Source organism: Mesoplodon mirus (genome assembly GCF_964341445.2).
Source record: "Mesoplodon mirus genome assembly, chromosome: 4".
NCBI lineage: Eukaryota > Metazoa > Chordata > Mammalia > Artiodactyla > Ziphiidae > Mesoplodon > Mesoplodon mirus.
The window spans coordinates 4,135,351-4,163,170 of NC_138979.1; the positions used below are offsets into that span (position 1 = coordinate 4,135,351).

The window sequence follows — 27,820 nt, forward strand, 5'->3', positions numbered from 1 at the left end:
TGTTGATTCTGGTTTTTCTTTACTCTGTTTCATTAATTTCTGCTCTAATTTTTTTATTTAAAAATTTTAATTTTATATTGGACTATAGTTGATTTACAGTGTTGTATTAGTTTCAGGTGTACAGCAGAGTGATTCAGTTACACATATACATGTACCTATTCTTTTCAAATTCTCTTCCCATTTAGGTTATTACAGAATATTGAGCAGAGTTCCCAGTGCTATACAGTAGGACCTTGTTGGTTATCTATTTTAAATATAGTCGTGTGTATATGTCAATCCCAAACTCCCAATTTATCCGTCCCCCAACCTTTCCCCTTTGGTAACAGTAAGTTTGTTTTCAAAGTCTGTGAGTCTGTTTCTGTTTTGTAAATAACTTCATTTGTATCATTTTTTTTAGATTCCGCATATAAGTGATATCATATATTTGTCTTTCTCTGTCTGATGTACCTCACTTAGTATGATAATATCCAGGTCCATCCATGTTGCTGCAAATGACATTATTTCTTTCTGTTTAATGGCTGAGTAATAGTCCATTGTATATATGTACCGCATCTTCTTTTTTCCTTAATTTAAAGAAAAAATTTATTGAGGGTCTGAAAAACAATTTCTAAAAGATTGACTTTCAGAAAACTGTAGCTACACAATGCATTGTGTCTATCATGTTTAAACCTGCATTAGACACAAATACAAAAGCCATGAAACAAGCCACCATTCTTCAACAATCTGAGCAAAGATAAAATGACTAAGGAACAACATGGATGACTTGCAAAGGATGGGCTCTTTAAGCACCATAAAAAAAAAGGGGGGGGGAGCACAAATGGATGAGTGCTTTCAGTTATATACACTGAATTGAACCTTTGGCACTAGGAATCAGGGCATTTTGTCATATAGCATTAACACGTTATAAAAGTGTGTGGCGGCAAAGGAATAGAACCACCAGCATTCAAACGCAGCTTTGTCAACTAAGCAGTAAAATACAGTATGTCTTTCTGTTGTCCATCGTTGAATACACTGGTAGCAACTTTGAAATGAAAGAAAAGAAAAAAGCTGTAATTCCTTTCATTTTCTCTGTTTAAATATCAAACAGAAAACAAACATCAATTCTGTTATACACTAATATTTCCAAAGTACCTCATTTGTACAAGAGAAGGACTAAGAAACAAAAATGCGTTTACAGACATCCAAACGTGAGTATAAGCACCTCACACAGCTTTCCGATGATATACTCAGGAGGAGCCACTTGGTTAATCGCTGGCACTAAACAGAGTTGCAGAGTTCTTTGCCAGGTGTTTTAGGAAATCATGAAGATAATTCAGTAATAAAGCAAGGCTCTTCTCATCCAGAGGTGTATGGGCCAACATTGCTCCAATTTGTACAGATAATCTCAGTAGATGTGGCGCTCCATGCACGTGGGACAGGGGCGTCATCAGGGTAACCTGCGAGGATTTCAGCATACTGTGGTCTCATATTTGCAGAGCAGCTGAGTGCCCAGCATTACATTGAAGTGTTCCTTTATCCCTGCCACAGCTTCATTAACAGCATACTCCTTGTTATCTGTGTTTCCTTGAGATTTCTTGTAATTTGCATAATCCGCTAGCATGGAATCCACATTCTTCTTGGCAGGAAGATAAAGAGCTGTTTTTGCCGGGTAATTAAGTCCCAGTCATCAACAAGCCTCGGTCTTAGTTCTTCAGGAATCCTTACTGTCACTTCAGCTCGGTTCGTGAATGTTTCCTCGTTGTCAGCAGTCGCATCTCGTTCGTGAATGTTTCCTCGTTGTCAACAGTCGCATCTCCTTGGGCCCTTTTCTTGTAGGAGGCTGAGGTGTCTCACTGGTGCTGCCACCGTCTCCATTTCCAGGTGTTTTCTGTTTGTTCTTTTTTGTTTACACTTGAGCATTTTTCTGTTGCAGACCAGAAGTCTTCTTTCCAGGGGCAGCCCCTCTCATCTCCCCCTCTGCATACTGCTTCTGATTGGCTTTTTGAAGTTCTCGTTGCTTGGTGTAGACTGGTGTCCACGTCTTGGAGTACTCTGCTTTCTGGAACCCATTCATCTCACGTTTTATTCCAGCCACTGTAATGTGTACAGTATTACCCGTGTTTATCCTTTATGGCCACCTTTACACACTTGGCTTCATACAGAAGAGGCCCGTGGAAGCACAGCGCGCTCTCACCCTCCTGGAATTGAGGCTTTGGGTCCTGCTTCAGGGCCATTCGTCAGTGATTGCTGATGCCTCCTCCTCCTCCCGCCACCCCCGACTCCTGCCCCTGCTCTCGACCCCGCCCAACCCTGTGTCAGATGCGCCGTCAGACACTGCCAACTCTACATCCTGGGCCCCATCACATCTTCTTTATCCATTCTTCTGCCAATGAACATTTAGGTTGCTTCCATGTCTTGGCGATTGTGAACAGTGCTGCAGTGAACACTGGGGTGCATGTATCCTTTTGAACCATGTTTTTGTCTGGATATATGCCCAGGAGTGGGATTGCTGGATCATATGGTAGTTCTCTTTTTAGTTTTTTAAGGAACCTCCATACTGTTCTCCATAGTGGTTGTACCAATGTACTTCCCACCAACAGTGTTGGAGGGTTCCCTTTGCTCCACACCCTCTCCGGCATTTGTTTGTAGACTTACAAAAATTTTTTTTTATTTATTTGGTTGTGCTGGGTCTTAGTTGTGGCAGGTGGGCTCCTTAGTTGTGGCATGCAAACTCTTAGTTGCGGCATGCATGTGGGATCTAGTTCCCTGATCTGGGATCCAACCTAGGCCCCCTGCATTGGGAGCATGGAGTCTTAACCAGTGGGCCACCAGGGAAGTCCCTGTTTGTAGACTTTGATCATGGCCATTCTGACTGGTGTGAGGTGATAACTCATTGTAGTTTTGATTTGCATTTCTCTGATAATTACTGATGTTGAGCATCTTTTCATGTGCTTTTTGGCCATCTGAATGTCTTTGGAGAAATGTCTATTTAGATCTTGTGCCCATTTTTTGATTGGGTTGTTTGTTTTTTTACCATAGAGCTGCATGAGCTGTTTTTATATTTTGGAGATTAATCCCTGTCGGTCACATCATTTACAAATATTTTCTCCCGTTCTGTGGGTTATCTTTTCGTTTTGTTGATGGTTTCCTTTGCTGTGCAGAAGCTTTTGAATTTAATTAGGTCCCATTTGTTTGTTTTTGTTTTTATTTCTATTGCTCTAGGAGATGGATCAAAAAAAATACTGCTTCATTTTATGTCAAAGAGTACTCTTGCTATGCTTGTCTCCAAGAGTTTTATAGTATCTGGTCTTACATTTAGGTCTTTAACTCATTTTGAGTTTATTTTTGTGCATGGTGTTAGAAAATGTTCTAATTTCATTTTTTATATGTAGCTGTCCAGTTTTCCCAGCACCATTTATTGAAGACACTGTCTTTTCTCCATTGTATAGTCTTGCCTCCTTTGTCGTAGATTAATTGATCATAGGTGCATGGGTTTATTTCTGGACTTTCTGTCTTGTTCCGTTGATCTGTATTTCTGTTTTTGTGCCAGTTCCATACTGTTTTGATTACTGTAGCTTTGTAGTATAGTGTGAAGTCGGGGAGCCTGATTCTTCCAGCTTTGTTTTTCTTTCTCAAGATTGCTTTGGCTATTCAGATTTTTGTGTGTCTCCATAGAAATTTAAAATTTTTTTGTTTATAGTTCTGTGAAAAATGCCATTGGTAATTGGATAGGGATTGCATTGAATCTGTAGATTGCCTTGGGTTGTATAGTCATTCTGACAATATTGATTCTTCCAGCTCAAGAATATGGTATATCTTTCCTCTGTTTGTGTCATCTTCGATTTCTTTCATCAGTTTTTCATAGTTTTCAGAGTACAGGTCTTTGTTTCCTTAGGTAGGTTTATCCGTAGGTATTTTATTCTTTTTGATGCGATGGTAAATGGGATTGTTTCTTTAATTTCTGTTTCTGGACTTCCATTGTTACTGTATAGAAATGCAGCAGATTCTATGTTTTAATTTTGTATTCTGCAGCTTTACCGAATTCATTAATGAGCTCTAGTAGTTTTCTGGTAGTATCTTTAGGATTTTCTATGTATAGTATCATGTCATCTGCAAACAGTGACAGTTTCACTTCTTCTTTTCCAATTTGGATGCCTTTTATATCTTTTTCTTCTCTGATTGCTGTGGCTAGGACTTCCAAAACTATGTTCAATAAAAGTGGTGAGAGTGGACATCCTTGTCTTGTTCCTGATCTTAGAGGAAGTGCTTTCAGCTTTCCATCATTGAGAATGATGTTTGCTGTGGATTTGTCATATATGGCCTTTATTATGTTGAAGTGAGCTCCCTCTATGCCCACTTTCTGGAGAGTTTTCATCATAAATGGATGTTGAATTTTGTCAAAAGCTTTTTCTGCATCTGTTGAGATGATCATATGGTTTTTATTTTTCACTTTGTTAATGTGGTGTATCACACTGATTGATTTACAGATGTTGAAGAATACTTGCATCCCCGGGATAAATCCTTTTTGGTCATGGTGTGTGATCCTTTTAATGTATTGTTGGATTTGGTTTGCTAGTATATTTGTTGAGGATTTTTGCATCTATGTTCATCAGTGATATTGGTCTGTAATTTTTTTTTTTTTTTTTTTGGTGGTATCTTTGTCTGGTTTTAGTATCAGGGTGATGGTGGCCTCATAGAATGAGCTTGGGAGTATTCCTTCCTCTGCAGTTTTTTGCAGTAGTTCCAGAAGGATAGGTGTTAACTCTTCTGTAAATGTTTGATAGAATTTGCCTGTGAATCCATCTGGTCTGCTACTTTTTTTTTTTTAATTAATAAAATAGATTTATTTATTTATTTATCTATTTATTTATTTTTGGCTGCATTAGGTCTGTGTTGCTGTGCGTGGGCTTTCTCTAGTTGCGGTGAGCGGGCTTCAGTAGTTGCAGCACGCGGGCTCAGTAGTTGTGGCTTGCAGGCTCTAGAGTGCAGGCTCAGTAGTTGTGGTGCATGGGCTTAGTTGCTCCGCGGCATGTGGGATCTTCCTGCACCAGGGCTCGAACCCACGTCCCCTGCATTGGCAGGCAGATTGTCAACCATTGCACCCCCAGGGAAGCCCCTTGACTTTTGTTTGTTGGGAGGTTTCAATCACAGTTTCAATTTCAGTACTTGTGATTGGTCTGTTCATATTTTCTATTTCTTCCTGGTTCAGTCTTGGGAGATTGTGTTTTTCTAAGAGTTTGTCCATTTCTTCTAGTTTGTCCATTTTATTGGCATATAGTTGATTGTAGTAGTCTCTTACGATCCTTTATATTTCTGTGGTGTCCATTGCAACTTATCCTTTTTCATTTCTAAGTTTATTGATCTGAGCCCTCTCCCTTTTTTCTTGACGAGTCTGGCTAAAGATCTATTCTGCCATCTTGTCTCAACACCCCTCAAAAATTGAAGAAACAAAAGTGCTTGTTACTGGTTCTTGTTTCCTCATCTCTCAAGCTGAGAACCAGTTTCCAGTAGGGCCTTGAGCCCACTGGTCAGGCCTCCACGGTTTCCCTAGCTGAGCTTTGAGGTGAGAGGGAAAATGCACCCTTCTTCACTCCTCTATTCTCTTCCACACGACGATTGTGGTGTGGGTTGATTGGCACTAGGGTTGGAGACACACTTTTGGACCCCTTTTACTCCTGAGAGCCGCAGGCCAAACTGAAGTGACTGTGGCCCTGGCTTCGGGGGAGCCTCTCTGCTCTAATTTTTATTTTCTTCTAATTTCTATTTTTATTTTCTTCCTCTGCTTCATTTTTAGTTTGCTCATCTTTTTTCAGTGTCTTAAGAATGGAAACCTAGGTTATTACCTTGAGACTTTTCCTTTTTCTTTCTTCTTATTTTTTTAAAATAAATTTATCTTTTTATTTTTGGCTGTGTTGGGTCTTCGTCGCTGTGCAGACTTTCTCTAGTTGCGGCGAGCGGGGGCTACTCTGCATTGCAGTGTGCAGGCTTCTCATTGCGGTGGCTTCTCGTTGCGGAGCATGGGCTCTAGGCATGTGGGCTTCAGTAGTTGTGGCACACGGGCTTAGTAGTTGCAGTACGTGGGCTCTAGAGCGCAGGCTTAGTAGTTGTGGCGCATGGGCTTAGTTGCTCCATGGCATGCAGGATCTTCCTGGACCAGGACTTGAACCCATGTCCCCTGCATTGTCCAGTGGATTCTTAACCACTGCACCACCAGGGAAGTCCTGTGACTTTTCTTTTTAATGTAGATATTTACAGCTGTAAATGTCATCTAAGCACTATTTCACTACTTCCCATAAGATTTGGTACATTGTGTTTTGTTTTCGTTCACGTCACAGCATTTTAGGATTTACCTGTGATTTCTTTGACCCACGGTTATTTAAGAGCATGCTTTTAAATTTCCACATACTTGGAATTTTCCAGATTTCTTTCTGTTACTAACTTCTGTTTTCATTCCATTTTGGTGGGAGAAGAAACGTTGTATGAGTTTAACCTTTTTCAGATTTACTCAGCTTCGTCTTATGGCCTTGCATGTGGTTTGTCTCCACGTGCACTGGAGAGGAATATGCGTTCTGCTGTTACATAGTGTTTTCTGTGAGGTCTAGTTGGTTTATGATGTTGAAGTGTTCTGTTTCCTTGTTGGTCTTCTGCCTCTTTGTTCTTTTCATTAGTAGTAGTTCTGTTTTTAATTTTATGAGGAACTTCCATACTGTTTTCCATAGTGGTTGCACCAGTTTACATTCCCACCAGCAATGCATGAGGGTTCCCTTTTCTCCACACCCTCATCAACGCCTATCATCTCTTGTCTTTTTGATGACCTGTGGCTTTTATGGGCATTCCCCTGATGATTAGTGCTGTTGGCCATCTGTATGTCTCCTTTGGAAAAATGCCTCTTCAGGTTCTCTGCCCATTTTTTAATCGGGTGGTTTTGTTTTTTGATATTGAGTTTTGTGAGTTCATTATATACTTTAGATATGATATTAACCCTTATCAGGCAGATCATTTGCTACCATTCTATAGATTGTCTTTTGGTTTTGTTGGTGGTTTATTTCACTGTGCAAAAGCTTTTAGGTTTGATTAGGTGCCAGTTGTTTTATTTTTGCTTTTGTTTTCCTTGCCTGAGTTGAAACAGAATTGCTAAGACTTCTGTAAAGGAGTGTGCCGCCTGTGTTTTCTTCTAGTTGGTGTATGGTTTTTGGTCTTACATTTAGGACTTTTGTCCATTTTGATTTTATTTTTATATATGGTGTGAGAAAATGTTCTAACTTCATTCTTTTGCATATAGTTGTCCAGTTTTCCCCAAATCTCTTATTGAAGATGTCTTTTCCCCCATTGTGTACTTTTGGTTCCCTTGTCATAGATTAATTGACTATAAGTGTGTGGATTTATTTCTGGGCTCTCCAGAAGTTTAGGGGCAAGGCTCCCTGGAGCTGGAATTCAGAACTCTAAGGAAGGGGGTTTTACCTAGCTGCTGTGCTACTCAGGGTCCAGAGCAGGTGACTGCAGTGAGCTGAGACTTACAACTTGAGAGAGAGGGCTCTGTCCACTTCATACTGATACTTAAGGGAAAAAGCTGGAAACTGTACCTGTCAAGGCGAAGGGCTGTTACTGGGATTGTTTTGACAGAAACAGCAAGCCATCAGGAAGGATCAAGTCCTGTCCTCTACCCCTTTTATCTTTCATCCTCTTCCCACCCCCATCACTTCTCTGCCTCCTGTTGGTGAATCTTGAAGCCAACAGGCAAAGGAGAATTGTAGTTCACAGAGTTCCCCCCTCAGCATCACACAGCAGAGTAGAGGTGGGTCAACTTGGAGCTCAGAAGAATATAGCTTAATAACTAGCATATTTGGAGCAGAACAGATAGTCCTTGAAATAGGTTCAAATGTATACTAAAATTTCGTATATGATAAAATTAGCATTGCAAACCTAGAGGGAAAAGTAAATTAATAAATAGCTCTAAGATGATTTTTTTGTTTGGAGGGCTGGGGGAAAGGTTTATACACAAAAGTAACTTTAGGATGGATTAAAGTTTACTGTCAAGAATTAAATGGAAAGTAACTAGAAGCAGGTATAGATGAACATTTATTTGACTTCATAATGGGGAAGATTTTAAAGCATGAAAGCAAAGCTAGAACTCAGAAGAAGGAAGATAAATTTAATACTCAACATTTATGTATGTAAAAAAAAAAACCTGTGGCAGATGGCAAATAGTGGGAAATATTTGTAAAATAGTTAAGAAAGGTGAGATCACTATTTTTGATGTACAAAGAGCTCTTCTAATCAATACAAGAAAGACAAGTCTCAGTAGAAAACCAGCAAAGACGATGTGACCATCTAAACAAAAAAATACAAACGGTCAATAACATAATTATCAACTTTGATGAGGATTTTGGGGAAAGTACACTCATGACACTGGAAGTGTAAATTGCGTATACTCTTTCTACAGGATTTTATCAGTATGTATTAAAACCCTTAAAAATAATTGCTCACTTTGGAAGGATATTTCTTTGGACGCAGTGGATAAGAAAGCAAGGATGGTTGTGGGTGGAGATGAGTTAAATTGATAAAGAGCTTGTGTCTCACAGTTTTGCAGTCAGAAAAGCAGGTTATCTTGGGGTGAGACCCAGAACGCTGCTGTGGGCACCGTAGGAGATCAGCTAGCTTTGCATGAAAGCAGTCTGCAGTAATATCTTGCCTACAGTTAGATACTATAAATATATGAGCAGACCCGCTTGGTTTCATGATTTTCTCCAGTAACCCTAAGTGGATGAGAAGCTGGAGTGGAGAAAGTTATGTAAGCAAATGCAGAGGGAAACCTGTGGAAGATTGGATTCGGGGCTATGTAGACTCATTCTAGAGCATAGCCTTGCTGATGGCCACAGAAGCAAGGAGGCCGAGGAACCATAGAACCAGGATGTTTGCCTAGAACCTAAAAGGTAGTCTCTTTTTCTGGGGCTGTCTGCAGTAAGATTTACTAAGAAAAATACCAGCTCTTAGAATGACTGGAGTTAATTTCATGTCCTAGCTCTGATGAAGTGTGGCTTCTGACATTGGGGGTACGGGTCTTGTTGGATTAGGCCTTGGCTTGCGCTATATCAGTTAATCCTATAATAATCACATCTTTAACCTCTTTTACCTGTAAGTCAGTTAGCTTAACCAGCTACCTGATGGAATTGTTATGCATTACTTTCCATTCTAGATTATGATGTTAAATTCCGATGATTGCATCTGTTTCAAGAGTTTTCTGTCCTAATAGGGCAGAGAGCAAATAATGTTTATAATTCTCTTTATAGGAGAACCTCCATTCTTACCAGAATCTTTTGACCGAATTCTTCTGGATGCTCCCTGCAGTGGAATGGGACAGAGACCAAACATGGCTTGTACTTGGACTTTGAAGGAAGTGACATCATATCAACCATTACAGCGAAAACTCTTCACTGTGGTATGTGATAACCTTTTGCTGTGGAAGAAAGGTGACCTTTACTAGCTTGATCTTTTAAAGACTGAGAGCAGTATTCATAGCAGCATTATTCACAGTAACCAAAATGTGGAAAAAAGCCAGGTATCCATCAGCAGATGAAGGGATAAGTAAAATGTGGTATGTACGTACAATGGAATATTACCCAGCCTTCAAAAGGAATGAAATTCTGATACACGCTACAACATGGATGAATTTTGAACACATTATGCTAAGTTATATAAGCCAGACACAAAAGGACCAAATGGTGTGTGATTCCGTTTATATGAGTATCAAGAATAGGCAAATTCATGGAGACGGAAAGTAGAATAGAGGTTGCCAGCGGCTGGAGGGACAGGAGAGCGAATGGGGAGTTCCCGTTTCATGGGATGATGAAGAAGTTCAGGAGATGGGATAATGGTGATGGTTGTAAACAGTGTGACTGTACTTAATGCCATTGAATTGTACACTTAAAAATGGTTAAAATGGTAAATTTTATATACACTGTACCACACACACACAGAACACCAGAGACCTGGTTTTCCTTTATGTTGACTCACTCTTTCATCTCAGGCAATAGTAGAATTTCTTCTCTGAGACATTGAAGGAATTTCAAACATTCTGCTCTGTCTTAAAAATGGAGCGTGGTTGGGACTTCCCTGGCGGTCCAGTGGTTAGGACTCCGCGCTTCCACTGCAGGGGGCCCAGGTTCGGTCCCTGGTCGGGGAACTAAGATCCCGCACGCCGCACGGCGCGGCCAAAAATAAAGCGGGGGGAGGGTTGTTAACATAGTTGCTAATTGATGTAAAACATTTGGGTATAAAATAAATTACTTTTTTATAGGGTTCTTGGATCATCTTAGTGAATTAAAAGTGGGAAATCCAGTAGAGGCAAACACGTTCATAAGATTGGGAAGTGACAACATCCAGTGTCAGATATGGAAGGACAGTAAAAATGTAGCAAATCTAACTGGTCTGCAGGATGTTTCAGAAGAGGCCCAGATAGAACATGTGAGAATTTCTGTCAGTCTTGCCAACATGATTTCATAGGATGTAGACAGCGTTTGATCAGAGATGACCCCACCATGTCCCCTCAGTTCTCTAATTATAAATACACAAGCTGCAGCAACAGTGGGTATGCTCTGATGGTTCCACCTCTGAAGCTGTCTTTCAGTACATTTCTTCTCAGCACTCCTGGTGTCTCCTTTCCTACACAAAAGTGGCATTAAGAGTGGATTGTTTAAACTTTTATTGTATAGGGTCTTCAGAGAACACATCCTGGAAGTTAAAACAGCAAGCAGCAAAAAAAGAAGCTTTGCTTATAGCTGCAACCCAGTTTGATGTGACGGTAAAATTAGGATCCTGTTTTAAGAGACATGGCTTTTTGTTCTTTTTAGCTCATAGCAAAAAGACATTTTAAGAGGCGACTGGGAGGAGATGTGTTGGTCTCAGTGACAAGGAGCAGCTGACCGTGTGCAAGAGAGAGTGTAGAATCCAGTGGGTGTGCCACAGGGTGAGGGCAGGGGTTGAGACTGGACCCAGTGCCTCCACATAAGTTACTCTAGGTACCTGGGTTTCTTTGTGGGAGAAGTGGGTAGGGTGACTCCCCCTGATGGGGCTACCGTTCTCATGGCAGTTATAAGATTTGTTGAGAAAAGCTGTGTAATGTGCTTAGAACAGCAGCTGGCACCCAGTAGCAAAGTTTAAATTTTGATCAGTGTACTAGGGTTAAGAAAGCATACTATATGTTTTTTTTTTTTTTAAGATTTTCATTAACATTTTTTTAAAAATCTGGGGATTTGAAAAGAGAAACTTTAGTTATTTGGAACAAGTTCATTTTCATATTATACCTTATTTCCTGGACAGATACTCATTGGGTACCTCCTATATGTAACACACAACTCTAGGTGCCGGTGACATGCTAGCCAACCCCTGACCTTTGACATGGGGTTTCTGTTCTAACTGGGGAGGAAAATAAACAGCTAGTTGAGTTAGAGATTTCTTGTGTTCCAAGGCAGTGACCCAGTGAAGCGAACTTCAGAGAGGAAGGGGGATGGGAGCGCCTGATTGGAACAGTTGAAGATTGTACCTGGGCTGGGCAGGGAGGGCGCTGCTGAGACGCTGAAATAGAAACAAAGATGAGGGTGGTGAGGAGGCAGCGAGCGCTGCAGGGAAGGTGCAGAGCTGTCTGGGCCGGTGCAGGGGCCCTGAGGTGGGGGCACGCCGTGCACGTTCCAGAACAGCAGAGGCAGGCGGTGCTGCTCAAGCAGGGCACGCCAGGCACACGAGAAGGGACGGCCGCGCGGGGCCTGCTGTACGCAGGGCCTCGAAGGCCACTCTGAGGACGTGGGCTCTGACTCCAAGGGATGACGGGAACGTTGGAAGGGTTTTCTTGTTTTGTTTTGTTGTTTGGCTGTGCCATGCGGCTTGTGGGATCTCAGTTCCCTGGCCAGGGATTGAGTCTGGGCTGCAGCACTGAAAGCCGGGGATCCTAAGCACTAGGCCACCAGGGAACTCACCATGGAAGGGTTTTGAGCTGAGAAGAGACAGTTTTAAAAGCACCGATCTGGCTGCTGTGTTGAGAATAGATGGTAGGAGGGCAGGGAATGAAGCAGGTAGGAAACTGTTTGATAATCCAGGCGAAAAATCACGAAACTTGGAGCAGAATGATAGCAGTGGAAGTTGGTGAGAAGTAGCCAATCTCTGGATATATTTTGAAAGTAGAGCTGATGGCATTTGCTTGATGACTGGGGATGCAAGAGCAAGAGGCATGAAGGATAATCTGAGGTTGGGGCCTGCGCCCCGGGGAGGACGGGAATCCGGCTCCAGGAGGTTTCAGAGGAAGAAGGTAGGAGTTCAGTTTGGGACGTGTCACATCTGAGGGTAAAAATATTGAGAATGCAGTTGAACATATGGGTACAGAATTCAAAAAGGAGTCTCACCTAAAAATGTAAATTGGTGAGTCTTCAGTATAAAAATGGTATCTAAAGCCGTGAAACTGAATGATCATATTTGGGAAAGTCTCGGTCCAGATGGACTAAAACAGCTCCAAGATAATGAAATGCATCTGGCCTGGAACACTCTAATTAAAGAGAGAGTCCTGGTCATACAGACCATCACTTATTTATCCCAGAAACTTGAAAAAGGTATCATACATGTATATTTTTTTCTTTATACATCTTCATTTTGTACACATTTATACATGTTGTGTGTTACAACAAGCCTGACTTACTCTTCCCATTTAAAAAATAAACCATGAATAATATAAAGGAATCATGGTCCTTTTCTCCTTTATAAATCCTACCCATGAGTCTTTTTTTTTTTTTTAAATAAATTGTTTTGGAGTATAGTTGATTTACAATGTTGTGTTAGTTTCAGGTATACAGCAAAGTGATTCAGTTATACATATATCCATTCTTTTTCAGACTTTTTTCCTATATAGGTTATAAAATACTGAATAGAGTTTCCTGTGCTATACAGTAGGTCCTCGTTGGTTATCTATTTTATACATAGTAGTGTATGTGTGTTAATCCCAAACTTCTAGTTTATCTCTCCCCCATACTGTTATTCCCTTTGATAATCATAACTATGTTTTCTGTGTCTGTGAGTCTATTTCCGTTTTGTAAATAAGTTCATTTGTATCATTTTTTTTAGCTTCCACATGTAAGTGATATTATGTGCTATTAGTCTTTCTCTGTCTGACTTGACTTCACTTAGTATGATAGTCTCTAGGTCCATCCATGTTGCTGCAAATGGCATTATTTCATTCTTTTTTTATGGCCGAGTAATATTCCATTGTACATATATACCACACCTTCTTTATCCATTCCTCTGTTGATTGACATTTAGGTGGCTTCCATGTCTTGGCTATTGTAAATGGTGCTGCTGTGAACACTGGGGTGCGTGTATCTTTTTTTGTTTTTAAATTTTTATTTTATATTGGAGTATAGTTTATTTACAATGTTGTGTTAGTTTCAAGTGTGCAGCAAAGTGATTCATTTACACATATACATATATCCATTCTTCTTCAGATTCTTTTCCCATGTATAGGTTATTACAGAATATTGAGTAGAGTTCCCTGTGCTATACAGTAGGTCCTTGTTGATTATCTATTTATATATATGGTAGTGTATATATGTTAATTTCAAACTCCTAATTCATCCCTCCCTGCCACCTTTCCCCTTTGGTAACCATAAGTTTGTTTTTGTCTGTGAGTCTGTTTCTGTTTTGTAAATAAGTTCATTTGTATCATTTTTTTAGATTTCACTTATAAGTGGTATCATATGATTTTTGTCTTTGGCTTATTTCACTTAGTATGATAATCTCTAGGTCCATCCATGTTGCTGCAAATGGCATTATTTCATTCTTTTTTTATGGCTGAGTCATATTCCATTGTATATATGCACCACATCTTCTTTATCCATTCATCTGTTGATAGACATTTAGGTTGTTTTCATGTTCTGGCTATTGTAAATAGTGCTGCCGTGAACATTGGGGTGCATCTATCTTTTCTAATTATGGTTTTGTCTAGATATATGCCCAGGAGTTGGATTGCTGGATCATATGGCAACTCTATTTTTAGTTTTTTAAGGAACCTCCATACTGTTCTCCATAGTGGCTTTATCAATTTACATTCCCACCAACAGTGCAAGAGGGTGCCCTCTTCTCCACACCCTCTCCAGCATTTATTGTTTGTAGGCTTTTTGATGATGGCCATTCTGCCTGGTGTGAGGTGGTACCTCATTGTAGTTTTGATTTACATTTCTCTGATAGTTAGTGAAGTTGAGCATCTTTTCATGTGCTTTTTGGCCATCTGAATGTCTTCTTTGGAGAAGTGTCTGTTTAGATCTTCTGCCCATTTTTTGATTGGGTTGTTTGTGTTTTTGACAGAGCTGCATGAGCTGTTTGTATATTTTGGAGATTAATCCCTTGTCGGTCACTTTGTTTGCAAATATTTTCTCCCATTTTGTGGGTTGTCTTTTCGATTTGTTGATGGTTTCCTTTGCTGTGCAAAATCTTTTAAGTTTAATTAGGTCCCATTTGTTTATTTTTGTTTTTATTTTCATTACTGTAGGAGGTGGGTCCACAAAGATATTCCTGTGATTTATATCAAACACTGTTCTGCCTATGTTTTCCTCTAGGAGTTTTATAGTGTCTGGCCTTACATTTAGGTCTTTGATCCATTTTGAGTTTATTTTTGTGTATGGTGTTAGAGAATGTTCTAATTTCGTTCTTTTACATGTAGCTGTCCAGTTTTCCCAGCACCACTATTGAAGAGACTGTGTTTTCTCCATAGTGTATTCTTGCCTCCTTTGTCATAGATTAATTTTCCATAGATGTGGGGTTTATTTCTGGCCTTTCTATCCTCTTCCATTGATCTATGAGTCTGTTTTTGTGCCAGTACCATACCGTTCTGATGACTGTAGCTTTGTATTGTATTCTGAAGTCTGGTTGTCTGATTCCTCCAGCTCCATTTTTCTTTATCAAGATTGCTTCTGCTATTTGGGGTCATTTGTGACTCCATACAAATATTGGTATCAGAGTGATGGTGGCCTCATTGAATGAGTTTGGGAGTGTTTCTTCCTCTGCAGTTTTTCGGAAGAGTTTCAGAGGATAGGTGTTAACTCTCCTGTAAACGTTTGATAAGGTTCACCAGTGAAGCCATCTGATCCTGGACTTTTGTTTGTTGGAAGATTTTTAATCACAGTTTTAATTTCAGTACTTGTGATTGGTCTGTTCATATTTTCTTTCTTCCTGGTTCAGTCTTGGGAAATTGTACCTTTCTAAGAATTTGTCCATTTCTTCTGGGTTTTCCATTTTATTGGCATATATGTGTTCATAGTAGTCTCTTATGACTCTTTGTATTTCTGTGGTGTCCATTGTAACTTTTCCTTTTTCCTTTTTAATTTTATGAACTTGAGCCTTCTCCCTCTTTTTCTTGATGAGTCTGGCTCAAGGGTTATCAATTTTACTTTTCAAAGAACCAGCTTTTAGTTTCATTGATCTTTTCTATTGTTTTCTTCATCTGTTTCATTTATTTCTGCTCTGATATTTATGGTTTCTTTCCTTCTGCTAATTTTGAGTTTTGTTTATTCTTTCTCTAGTTGCTTTAGGTGTAAAGTTAGTTGTTTATTTGAGATTTTTCTTGTTTCCTGAGGTAAGATTGTATTGCTGTAAACTTCCCTCTTAAAACTGCTTTTGCTGTATCCCATAGGTTATAGATTGTCGTGTTTTCATTGTCATTTGTCTCCAGATAGCTTTTGATTTCCTGTTTGATTTCTTCTGTGACCATTGATGTTTTAGTAAGATATTGTTTAGCTTCCATGTGTTCGTGTTTCTTACAGTTTTTTCCCTGTAATTGATTTCTAATCTCATAGCGTTGTTGTCGGAAAACATGCTTGATATGATATCAACTTTCTTAAATTCACTGAGGCTTGATTTGTGGCCCAAGATATGATCTATCCTGGAGAATGTTCCATGTGCACTTGAGAAGAATGTGTATTCTGCTGCTTTTGGATAGAATGTTCTATATATATGTGAATTAAGTTCATCTGGTCTAATGTGTCATTTAAGGCCTGTGTTTCTTTATTGATTTTCTTTCTGGATGATCTGTCTATTGATGAATGCGGGGTGTTAAGGTCCCCCACTATTATTGTGTTATTGTCAATTTCTCCTTTTATAGCTGTTAACATTTGCCTTATATATTGAGGTGCTCCTATGTTGGATGCATATATATTTACAGTTGTTATATCTTCTTCTTGGATTGATCCCTTGATCATTATGTAGTGTCCTTCTTTGTCTCTTGTAACAGTCTTTATTTTAAAGTCTATTTTGTCTGAGTATGCTACTCCAGCTTTCTTTTGATTTCCATTTACATGGAATACCTTTTTCCATCCTCTCACTTTCAGTCTGTATATGTCCTTAGATCTGAGGTGGTTCTCTTGTAGACAGTATATATATCGGTCTTGTTTTTGTATCCATTCAGCCAGTCTGTGTCTTTTGGTTGGAGCATTTAATCCATTTACATTTAAGGTAATTATCGATAATGTGTTCTTGTTGCCATTTTTGTTAATTGTTTTGAATTTGTTTTTGTAGGTCTTTTTTCTTCCCTTCCTCTTTTGTTCTCTTGTGATTTGATGGCTATCTTTAGTGTTGTGTTTGGATTGCTTTTTCTTTTTTTGTGTGTCTATTGTAGATTTTTGGTTTGTGGTTCCCGTGAGTTTCTGATACAGCAGTTTATATATATACAAGGTTGTTTTAAGTTGCTGGTCTCTTAATTTCCAGTACATTTCCAATATCCTGCATTTCTACTGTCCTCACGACTGCTGGTTTGGATATCATACTTGTGTGTGGATGATTTCCTACCGTTACTTTATGTTTGCCTTTACCAGTGAGCTTTTCCATTTGTAATTTTCTTATTTCTACTTATGGCCTTTTCTTTTCTGTCTAGAGAATTTCCTTTAGCATTTGTTGTAAAGCTGGTCTGGTGGTGCTGAATTCTCTTAGCTGTTGCTTGTCTCTGAAGCTTTTGATTTCTCCATCAAATCTGAATGTTCTATCTGAATGAGGGCATTGCTGCGTGAAGTATTCTTGTAGTAGGTTTTTCCCTTTCATCACTTTAAGTATATTGTGCCTCTCCCTTCTGACTTGCAGAGTTTCTGCTGAAAAATCTGCTGATAACCTTCTGGGGATTCCTTTTTATGTTATTTGTTCCTTTTAATATTTTTTCATTGTCTTTAATTTTTGTCAGTTTGATTAATGTGTGTCTTGGCATGTTCCTCCTTGGGTTAATCTTGTATGGGACTCTCAGCGCTTCCTGGACTTGAGTGAGTGTTTCCTTTCTCACGTCAGGGAAGTTTTTGGCTATAATCTCTTCAAATATTTTCTCAGGCCCTTTCCCTCTCTCTTCTCCTTCTCAGACCCCTATAATGTGAATGTTGGTTCATTTAATATTGGCTCAGAGGTCTCTGAAATTGTCCTAATTTCCTTTCATTCTTTTTTCTTTATTCTGTTCTGTGGCAGTGATTTCTACCACTGTCTTCCAGCTCACTTATTTGTTCTTCTGCCTCATTTTTTCTTTTATTGATTCCTTCTAGTGTATTTTTCATTGCAGTTATTGTATTGTTCATCTCTGTTTGTCCTGTAAGTCTTCTAGCTCTTTGTTAAACATTTCTTCTGTCTTCTTGGTCTGTGCCTCCGTTCTTTTTCCGAGATCTTGGATCATCTCTACTATTGTTACTGTAAATTCTTTCTCCGGTAGATTGCCTGTCTCCACTTCACTTAGTTTTTCTTTTTGGTTTTTATCTTGTTCCTTATTCTGGAACATATTTCTCTGCCATCTCATTTTCTCTGACTGTATGTGTTTGTGTCTCCGTTTCTTAGGCTGCAGGACTGTAGCTCCTCTTGCTCCTGGTGTCTCCCCCCTGGTGGGTGAGGTTGGTCCTGGGGCTTGTGCAGGCTTCCTGGTGGGAGGTGCCCACTGGTGGGTGGAGCTGGGTCTCGTCCCTCCGGTGGGCAGGTTCATGTCAAGTGGTGTGTTTAGATGTGGCTGTGAGCTCAGTATGGCTTTAGGCAGCCTGTCTGCTGATGGTTGGGGCTGTGTTCCTGTCCCACTGGTTGTATGGTCTGAGGTGTTCTAGCACTGGAGCCTGTAGGTTGTTGGGTAGGGCTTGGTCTTGGTGCCAAAATGGCGACCTCCTGGAGAACTCAGGCCAATCAGTATTCCCTGGGACCTCTGCCACCAGTGACCTTGCTCCCGTAGTGAGCCACAGTCAACCCCTGCCTCCCCAGGAGACCCTCCAAAACCCACAGGTAGGTCTAGCCCAGGTGTCTACGGAGTCACTGCTTTGCGCTGGGTCCCAGTGCATGTGAAATCTTGTGTGCGCCCTCCAAGGCTGGAGTCTTTGTTTCCCCTCGTCCTAGGGAGGTCCTGCACTTAAGCCCTGCTAGTCTTCAAAGCCAAATGCTCTGGAGGTTCCTCCTCTTGTGCCAGACCCTCAGGCTGGGGAGCCTGACCAGGGGCCCAGAGCTTTAACTCTTGTGGGAGAACCTTGCGCTGTAATTATTTTACATTTTTTGGGTTGCCCACCCAGCGGATATGGGATTTGCTTATATTGTGAAAGCGTCCCTCCTACTGTCTTGTTGTGGCTTCTTCTTTGTCTGTGGATATATTGTAACAAACTGTCTTTTTGGGTAGGTTCTGATCTGTTTTTGTTGATGGTGGTTTAGCATTTAGATGTGATCTTGGTGTTTTTGTGAGAGGAGGTGAGGTCAGGTCCTTCTACTCTGCCATCTTGTCCGGAATCAAGGGCTGCTTTTAGTCTGGATGCTTGCTGCCTCTTTCCTCAGTGTGTGCTGGCCGTTATCCACTTGATACGGGGTGTGCAGGTGCAGTGGCCTGTGCATGCTCCCGGTACGGCTGGGGCAGCCGTTGGCACCCTCTCCCATGTCTCCCAGTGGTAGCAGCGCCCTGCGTGCTCCCGGGGATAGCGGTGGGGGTTGGCAACAGGAGCCCACTCGTGGGTCTCTTGGTGGTAGTGGCCTGTGCCTGCCTCTGGAGCCCATGATGGCAGTGTCGGCTCGTGCCCGCCCCCAGAGCTTGTGTAGGCCGTGTCGTGTTGCCTTGGAGCGCGTGTAGGGAAAGATGCTCCTGTAGTTTTCCCACCCCTCCCCTGGCGTGCCCCCCCCCCCAACAGTGGTGCCTTGCCCTCTCTCATGGGCCCAGGCTTCTTCTGAGTGCAGCCTCAGTTGGCATTCTCCAGCCTCTTCAAGGTGTCATCACACAGCCAACCCCGGGCCTCTCCCTGGGACTGTCTCTGAAGCCCAAGCTTCAGCACCCAGCGCCCCACTTCCCCATACCGGCAGTTGAGTGTCTCAGGCTTTGGAGCGCAGGGCAGCGGTACAGACCGCCTGTGCAGCTCACTGTCCGTTTTGCCTTCCGCTGACTGGTTGCTGCGTTCTTCTCTGGGGCCCCAAAGCTCCCCTTCCATCCAGGCTGGTCCTCCCGCCGATAAGGGGACTTGCCAGGGTGCAGGAAACTTTCCTTCTGCACAGCTCCCTCTCAGGGGTGCAGGTCCAGTCCTGATTCCTTTCTCTCTCTCTCTCTTTTTTTTTTTCTTTTGTCCTGCCTGGTTACGTGGAGGTTTTCTGGCCTTTCCAGAAATCTGAGGTCTTTTGCATCTTCATGCAGTAGATGTTCTGTGAGAATCGTTTCACTTACAGATGTATGTCATGTATACGTTTATATACATTGTATTTAAAATGTTCACTTGCTCTTGCGATACTCATCATCCGATCACACCTGTCTTTAGGCAGCTGAGCTGCTGAAGCCGGGGGGCGTGCTGGTGTATAGCACGTGCACTGTCACCCTAGCAGAAAATGAAGAACAGGTCGCCTGGGCCCTCAAGACATTTCCTCACCTTCAGCTTCAGCGCCAGGTGAGGGCCATTGCCGTTGTCTCTGGGTGATCCGGTAAGTCGTGGAAACTTAAGCATGTTGATAAACGCAGAGAGTGATATGAAGAGACGTGTCAAGTAAAACTTCTGAAACAAATCTTGCGGTACACAAGGTTTCTCTAGTGAGAGCTGTTCCACACAGCCCCTAGAGGATTTTCACATCCTGACCCAGTTTTTCCAGGCCTTCACTCTCTATAGTTCTGTTAAAATGCCACAGAGCTCAGGGGGATTTCTGTTACATGTTTATTTGACTTGTGGCTCTTGTTCATGTTACTCACAATTTTGTTTCTAAAACCCTTCCTCCACCCCTCAGTCCTATAATTTTTGAGCAGTTTTCTCATATCTCAGCAAAGCCCAGAGAGGCATTAATAACTGGGATATCAAAAGACTAGCCAAGAGGGGAAAATGGTTCAGGATTATTGCTTCCTTCTGGATTCTTATATAAGATGGGGAACATTTAAAAAGGTTTCTTGTACTTTATTTTACCTAGCACTGTCTTTCTGCTCTGGTTTTTATTAAAACTATATTTATGACTAGATTTTTTAGCCCATGATGTTTGAGATTAGGTTTAAATCTGTGGTAATGCTCACATTTATTCAGATAAACTGAACATCTAATGTCAGTTGTTCCAGTACAGAATTCTAGTAAGTAATTGGAATATATAGACAGAAGGCAACCCAGAGATGGTTTCTGGACTCAGAAATTAAGATAAGTGCATTGGAGACGAAAAGAAGACTTGAGAATTCGCTTGAATTTGATGTGTGTGTATATACATATACACTCAGTATATACCTAAAAGAGATGGAACTCCCCCCCCCCCACACACACATGGGTTAATAAACAATAGGTTTTCAGATATAAACCTAAGAAAATCTGTCTTCAGTAACACAAGCATTTGTGAAATGGTGACGTAAGTTAGGCTTATGCATCTTTTGTAGTAGTGGTTTGCACGGATCACTCAGTTCCTTATGTATTCCTCTAAACTAATCAAGGCAGCCTTAGTTTTCTCATCTCTTTTAATATTCTAGTACATTTAAAAACAACAACAAAAAAAGAGAACTTTTATCATCCAGTAGGTATGGGCCAGAGAGAGGCATCTCCAGATGCCCAAGAAACTCCTGTCAGTTTTGGGGAGTCTGACAAATAAAGCTGGGTTTTCATCTGATAATAATGTTCCACTTGCTAAGTGCCCACTCTGTGCCAGACCCAATACCACCTTACTTATTTAAGCCTCAGATCAGAGTATTTCACCTGTTTCGTAGATGAGGAAGCAGGTAAGGTAAGTTACTTGCCTAAAGTCACACAGCTAAGCTGTGGCAGAGCTGTGATGTGAATCCACGTGCTTCTAAGTGTGGAGCCCAGGTCTCCTGCATGCCGTGGGCCTTGATAAGCACAAGGGCCATCCTAGGGACTCAGTCATCAAGTGGCTGCATGTTACCACCCTCCCACTTTACTACCCGGAAAAGCAGCAGGTCCATTTCACAAAGATAAAAGGTATTTACTCATTTTTCTGTTTCTGGAATTGGTGGTAGTTACAGCTCAGTTTGTCCTTTTACGTAAATGGTACACAGGCAAACTTCCCAACGCGAGGATGTTTGTGTTTATTTGTCTCCCCGAGCAGGACCCACAGGTTGGAGGAGAAGGGATGCTGGGAGCTGGCCTGTCATCTGAACAACTGAAGCGGCTGCAGCGATTCGATCCCTGTGTGGTGCCGTCACAGGACAGTGACACTGGTTCTCTCAGAGACGCCAGGATAGAAGACATGATTTGGCTCGCAAATAAGGATTGTATAGGCTTTTTCATTGCAAAATTTGTAAAATGCAAAAGCACGTAGGAGAAGGATCCTTAGAAATGAAAGTTCCAAACGTTTTCCTTTTTTTTTTTCTTTTTTTAAACCAAAAACTGTTGTCAGGCCATGTGATTGATGCCATGGTTGCTGAGGAAACAGAAAAGACTGCCGGCTGTTCCACCAGGAATCAAGAGACTGTACTTCACAGAGGAAGTAGCTGCGGGGTGGAGAGGGGGGCACTTTGAGACTATATCTTGTGTGTTTAAAATACTTTTCCTTTATGGATTTAGCAGAGTATAAAGAAAAGGAGTTGCCTGAAGATGTCTGGAACATATTTTCATTTGGGGTCTTTGTTTTAATTTGTAAAGAATGCAAGTCATTTTTAATGTTAAAATAAGTGGATTTAACAAAAGGAATAAAATAAGTGGTATTTAATTTGGTTATAAAACACGTTTTCCGTTATTGAGTTCCTTCAGAATTCAGGGTCTGGGAACTATAACTTATTTATCAAGTGCCAGGAATGGAGCTGGGGGTTTTACCTGACTTCTTCTGTTTACTATTTGGTAAATCAACCCTCTTTCAAATGAATTCTGGACTACTCCCAATGACAGTCTCCCTTCACTATGTTGACGTTTTTTCTTCTGTCATATTTTAAACTAAAAGCTAAAATGAATTTTTTTAAACTCTAGATTAAAAATGAGACGATTCCACAATTTGGGTACCTTTTATCATCTAATGGAATACGTACAATTTCTTAGAGACGTGATTGGTGAGAAAACCATCTTGTGAGAGCTGGGAAGTGGCCAGGCACTCACAGCGAAGCCTTGGTGTTCTCCCTCTGAACAGAAGCAACTCCACAGAACACCTTCCCCAGACCAAGCAACGGTCACTAGGTCAAGACGAAACAAGACCACTTCACCATCAAACCTGAAATCACCCAAACTGCAGAAGTGACCAAACATCACCCATGGAGGCCAATGTAAGTGGACGGCCTTTTTAAAATGAATTGTAACTGTAGGCTTGCTTTTCATCCTACCTGCTTTTTAGATAAAATATATTAAAATACCCAGCCATAGTTTAAAAGCTATCTCATGTTGTGTTAAATACATCTATTTTGTTAATTCAAATCACCTCAAAATTCCTGAGCCCCGGGCAACTGCCTAATGGTTTTTTTTTTCCCTTCATAGGTCTCCATTAGGAATTTCTTGAAACTTCCTTGTATCCACGAAGAATGCTCATCTCATCTCGGATCAGGTGAGATCTTCAGAGGCCTCTTCTCTGAGGAAGCCTTTCTTGCACACCCTTCTCTGGGGCTGGGTCGGGCATGTCTCTCTCTACACCCCTCGTACCTCTGTCTCCTCCTGTCCCGGCACTTGACGCATCACTCTAGTGTACGAGGCGTGCCCTGGACCGCTCGCTGCCCCCAGGCTTGGGAACATTCCGGAGGCGGGACTGTGCTTTCTGTACAGCTTCCGAGCAGATCGTTGTTACACGCTTATTGAACGAGGGAAAAAACCCCGTCATGCTCCCTAAGATTCAAACATGTGACTGACTTCTTTCCATCCCTCACTCTGCCTGATGTGTCCAGTAGATGTCATCTGCCTACAGAGAACACTGTTGACCTGTAGTCCTTCTGCTTCTAGGGCTCAGCATACTTCCTTGAACTTTCAATATGTTTTTGAAAAATACACAAAGTCCATCCCTTCTCATGCTCTCTGCAGAGCCTTAGGTGCTAGGCTGGGATGGAAATGGTAGGGAGGGAGCCTAGTAGCAAATGTGTAATGTTTTGATTAATACCAACAAATATCAAAATACAAGCAATGCAGGCAAAACAGAAGAAAAATATTTGCATATTGAAAACAGTAAGGACAAATTAAAAATATTGTTAAAATTTGTTTCTTTAACAGACATTTTTCAGTGGGTTTCTTTCAAAAATAAAACAAATTGGAAAATAAAACAATCTTAAGGAACACAGACATTTAAGAAAAAATATGATAAAAGGACAAAAATCAGGGAAATGTGGAAGAGAATAAATATATTCTTTTAACATATTTAATGTTACCATAGTTATATCTGTGAAACAGAAGCATTTTAATTCAACAGTGAGTACATTTTACTTCAAAACTGTGTATCACATTTTAAACAGTAAAGTACAAATAGTTAAAAATATAACACGATTCAACAACTGACCCAGAGCCCTCTGATTGCCTGTTTTCTCCAACAGCGTGACTCTTGACGTGTTAGTAAGATTATCCAGGACTAGCAGCATTGTGTCACTGAGCAAAGGGCGAGGAATTGAAGATCCATTCTGATGACAAATTTATTTTAGAAAGGAGAAGTACAGTTCAAAATCGGAGGCAAGAATTGCAGAACATATAGGATGAAGGTGGGGGAAAGTTGGCTTTGCCGTGCTCAGGCCTTCAGAGGCCTTTGACCTGCCGGAAGCTGTCACTTTTCAGATGTCACGGGGAGATGACCACAACCCCTCAGAGACAGCAGCACTCCCCAGGATGATGCGCCACACACGGGACGTGCAGGTGAGTATTTAACATACTTTCAGCTGTAAGAATCGTTCCTAAAATGGCACTTAATACGACTAATAGTAGACAGTGCAGAAGCCAGCTCTTTATTTGTTTGATATGAATGAATGACTTTAAACCAGACTTGTTGAACAGTTCAGTGTAGCTGACAGTGAAGGTTTAACATGAATGCAGAGCAGACCATGTTAAAATGTGGCATTGTCCCAAAGTACAGAATAACTAAGACATCCTACATTTAGCAGCACCTTTTTGTAACAGTAACTTAAATGAGCAGTAGAGAAAGAGCAGAGGAAAGGCCGAAATGGGTGTGACAAAAAAGACAGAACTATTCAAAACTTTTCCAGCATTTTCTAGGTTAACTACAACAATCATGATTCTACAACTGAATCGATTAAGATTAAACCTTTGCTGTGTGAAAAGACTAGAATTTTACATTCCACAAGTCAGTGAATATCCCATTGTCCTTGGGATTATTTCTTCAATTACATATTTAGTACACACCGTTTACACATATGCCCACTCTACAGTTTTCACATAAGGGTGCTCTTTTGTCAAATCCTGCAATAGAGATTTTACGGAATACTCTGATTTGGACTAGTGTGTTTCACAGTAAAGTGAGAAACGAAGAGTCCAGGTCAAAATTTAAAAAATGGAATCCGTTAGCATGATTCTTTGAAAGGGATTAATGGTAGCAGCAAAAAAGATACATACCAGTTATACTTCAAGAATTTACATATTCCAAAGCCATGAACTGGGATGAAACTTTGTATAGGAAGGGTCAGGGCTGGCAATCATCGATGTGGTACCGTGATGGACAGCTGACTGGAAGTATTTTAGAAAAGTAACTTTAGTTGGAATACGGTTTCCCAATGATGTGAATATTTTACATCAAAAATTTATATATTATGACTACTGTTTTTATATTCAATAAATAAAGATGTCAACAGTACAAAGCTAATTAACAAAGAGATTGAGGGAAATGGTTCCTGTATTAGCTGATAAAACACTATATATGTTAACTCATTTTTACAACTCTTGAGTTTTCTTTGGGGGAGAGGAATAAGGAGTTAGATGTGAAACAGTTGTACTTATAAAGGTCCAAGAATATTTGGCAAGAACCTGGAATAATCAAAGAAGCAAAACAAAAAATAGCTTAACTTATTTAACAAAAATAATAATTTTTAATGTCCAAGTCTGAAGGTAGGCAATCAAGACAGGCGTTTTCCAGGGACAGACTTCAAGTGCCAGGTACTTGCACGCCTAATACTGTCTGTCTTACCTGTCCAGTCTTAACTGGACAGACGGACACTTAGGAGAGACAGGGAAGGTTTCAGGCTCAGCGTGACCACCACCTCGTGGGCCGCGTTTGGTGGTGTCCCTGGCGCAGGGCCACAGCACCTTCTGCCTTCCCCTCAGAGCAGGTGTCCGACGCAGGAACACCTCAACGTCTTCTTCACTTCAAGTCACCTCCTTTTGCCCTGATTCCTTGCGAAGAGCAGAAGCTTTGGTTATAAGAAGCACTTCGAGGTTGTGACGGACAGTGACAGTGTCGGAGCGGGGGGAACACGGCGGGCGAGGTGAGGTGAGGAGACGGGGGGAGTCGGGAGCATCTGTGTAAACGCTTCTCCCTCAGGCGAGAGGTCGTCGGACATTTCCAGTGAAACACTCGTCACAGTGGCCCATGCGGCCCCTCTCCAGGAGCCAGCGGGGGGCAGCTCTCCAGGGCATCCCCTCTGGTGGTGAGCGCCCTCCTGGCCCGACGGCTCGGCGGGCCACAGCGGCACAGCGAGCCGCGGAGTCAGGCGGGTGGACGCCTCGGCCCCGGGCTGGCCGCTGCCGCCAGCGTGCACGTCCGTCACTGGCTCGTGCGCACGCGGCTCCCAGACTCCAGTGCCGTGACCTGAGACACTGGCTACAGAGGACGTGGCTGTCACACAATCAGTGTCGATTGTGTGAACGGCATGGAGCGGAGCAACCCTTGGAGTTTGGTTATATTTCCCAGAACTTATGGTCACAATGATTAACGTACAGGGATGGTGGAACATTCAGAAATCAAACCTTTTCAAGTCAGGCAGTCACACGTATTTACAGTATGTACAGACTCTCTACTAGAACGGGAATAGGTGTCTAGACGACGTTATTACAAATTTCCTGAAGGTGGGCATTTCTAGTCCCTGTAATTCAGAAAGCAAATCTGCTGGCTTGGCATTAAGACTCTGAAATAGTGTGATCAAACTGATTGATATATATATATATATATATATATATATATATATATATATATATATATATATATATATATATATTATAATATATATAATTATCATAAGAAGGTGTTTGCAGAAATAACATTTACAAACTGTCTATACAGTACACAATACTAGTACATAGAAAATAGATTCTGACTTTGATCCCCTTTGTGTAAGGCAAGACAGTCTGTCCCCAAATTTAGTCAGTCAGCCAGAGGTACAAGCAAGAAACAGTGGTCCATGGATGAATATGCAAATCAATCAGGTGCATACATACTAAACTCGGGAGAATCAAGAAATTCCACTTTTTATCTGGGCCGATTGATTCTGGCCCGCTGGATGCATCAACCACATTTTCGAAAACGTCAGCTATGCTTCTTAAAATCCTGATGCCACCTGGATGGCAACAGATGATATTGTTCAAGCGGCAGCGATCCTAGACAGTTTTCAAAGTGCAGTAGACAACCAGAGGACTGCAGCCTTTCCAGGCGAATTTATATAGCACTTACTTACAAAAGGAAAATAAAAAGTATATTAATACTCTATTTCATGCTGTTGCTATCTAAGCAACAGCAGTACAAAATATACAAGACAGATCACATATGATTGCAATGTAGACCCCCCAAGATTGAGTTGGAGGGTGGTGGTATACAAGACTTACTTAAAAATAAGAAAACCAACGACACAAAAGGGTCAAAGTCACTGGCGGATGTAAACCTCCCTGTTCCAGTCCCCAGCCTCGTGCCGTCTCCTGGACACCCCTTCCCCCTCCCTGTCACAGTAGCGATCCTTGGATTTGTGGCGGCTCCACTGTTTGTCGCCCTCGTTGTGGTCCTGCTCTCGATCCGGGTCCCGGGAGCGGTGCCGAGACTCCCTGTGTCTGCGCTCCCCACCCCCGGGGGGTTCCTCTCTCTGGCTGTGATCTCGGTGCGGGCCACAGTGGTCCGTGTGTTCGTGGGAATCATCTTCCTTGGGCTCCGCATATGCAGAGTCGCGACTCTCCTGTGTTTCTGAATCCAAGGTCTCCTGCCTGGAGAGGCCTCGGCTGGCCCCGCTGCGATGGCTGTGGTGCTGGGGTTTCTTTACTGGGTCTGGGCAGGGTTCTTCTTCAGCTTGGGAAGCAGAACGGGCGGCAGCCGCGCGATCGGTCCTCGGATCCCCTTGAGAAGCCTGGAGGCAAAGGAGCAAACACAGGCCTCAGCCAAGGTCGGGGTCTGGGGAACTGTCACAAAGGCAAGTCCATACAAGTCTAGTCCCTTTTCAAAGTCTCTAAAGTGCTGAAATGAAATCTGACCTAGCTTGGTTGCTTAATTTGTTCGATAACATCCAGTAGCATTTATATTGTATTGGACTTTC

The 27,820-nt window shown here is 41.6% G+C and overlaps 2 protein-coding genes, 1 long non-coding RNA gene and 1 pseudogene across 11 annotated transcripts in view; 2 read left to right on the forward strand and 2 right to left on the reverse strand.

The window, feature by feature from the left end:
- NSUN6 (NOP2/Sun RNA methyltransferase 6) overlaps positions 1 to 22,280 on the forward strand; it is a 67,163-nt gene extending 44,883 nt beyond the window's left edge. For 3 of the 5 annotated variants that reach the window (XM_082618456.1, XM_082618457.1, XM_082618460.1), the window contains 3 exons: positions 9,270 to 9,418; positions 19,743 to 19,868; positions 21,508 to 22,280. In XM_082618456.1, coding sequence (XP_082474582.1) covers positions 9,270 to 9,418; positions 19,743 to 19,868; positions 21,508 to 21,720 — 488 coding nt within the window. In that variant the 3' untranslated portion in view covers positions 21,721 to 22,280. Of the gene's footprint in view, positions 1 to 9,269; positions 9,419 to 19,742; positions 19,903 to 21,507 lie in introns of all 5 variants that reach the window. The other 2 variants (XM_082618458.1, XM_082618459.1) reach the window with 2 other exon arrangements.
- Positions 1,203 to 2,213, reverse strand: LOC309803551 (mortality factor 4-like protein 1; annotated as a pseudogene). Its single transcript has one exon. The product of its transcript is annotated as a mortality factor 4-like protein 1 (transcript).
- A 31-nt stretch (positions 22,281 to 22,311) lies between the features above and the next one.
- Positions 22,312 to 26,438, forward strand: LOC309802704. 2 transcript variants are annotated; one of them, XR_014293857.1, is made up of 4 exons: positions 22,312 to 22,654; positions 22,863 to 22,929; positions 23,900 to 24,212; positions 25,637 to 26,438. It is a non-coding gene; the product is annotated as an uncharacterized lncRNA (long non-coding RNA). The 2 variants fall into 2 exon arrangements; XR_014293856.1 differs by having other exon boundaries at positions 22,863 to 24,212.
- Positions 26,439 to 26,574: 136 nt separating this feature from the next.
- The window catches only part of CACNB2 (calcium voltage-gated channel auxiliary subunit beta 2), a gene marked incomplete at its 5' end in the record, with an annotated part of 409,075 nt that continues 407,829 nt past the window's right edge, over positions 26,575 to 27,820 (reverse strand). For all 3 annotated transcript variants that reach the window (XM_082620014.1, XM_082620016.1, XM_082620015.1), the window contains one exon: positions 26,575 to 27,634. In XM_082620014.1, the coding sequence (XP_082476140.1) occupies positions 27,164 to 27,634 (471 nt within the window). In that variant the 3' untranslated portion in view covers positions 26,575 to 27,163. The remainder of the gene's footprint in view (positions 27,635 to 27,820) is intronic.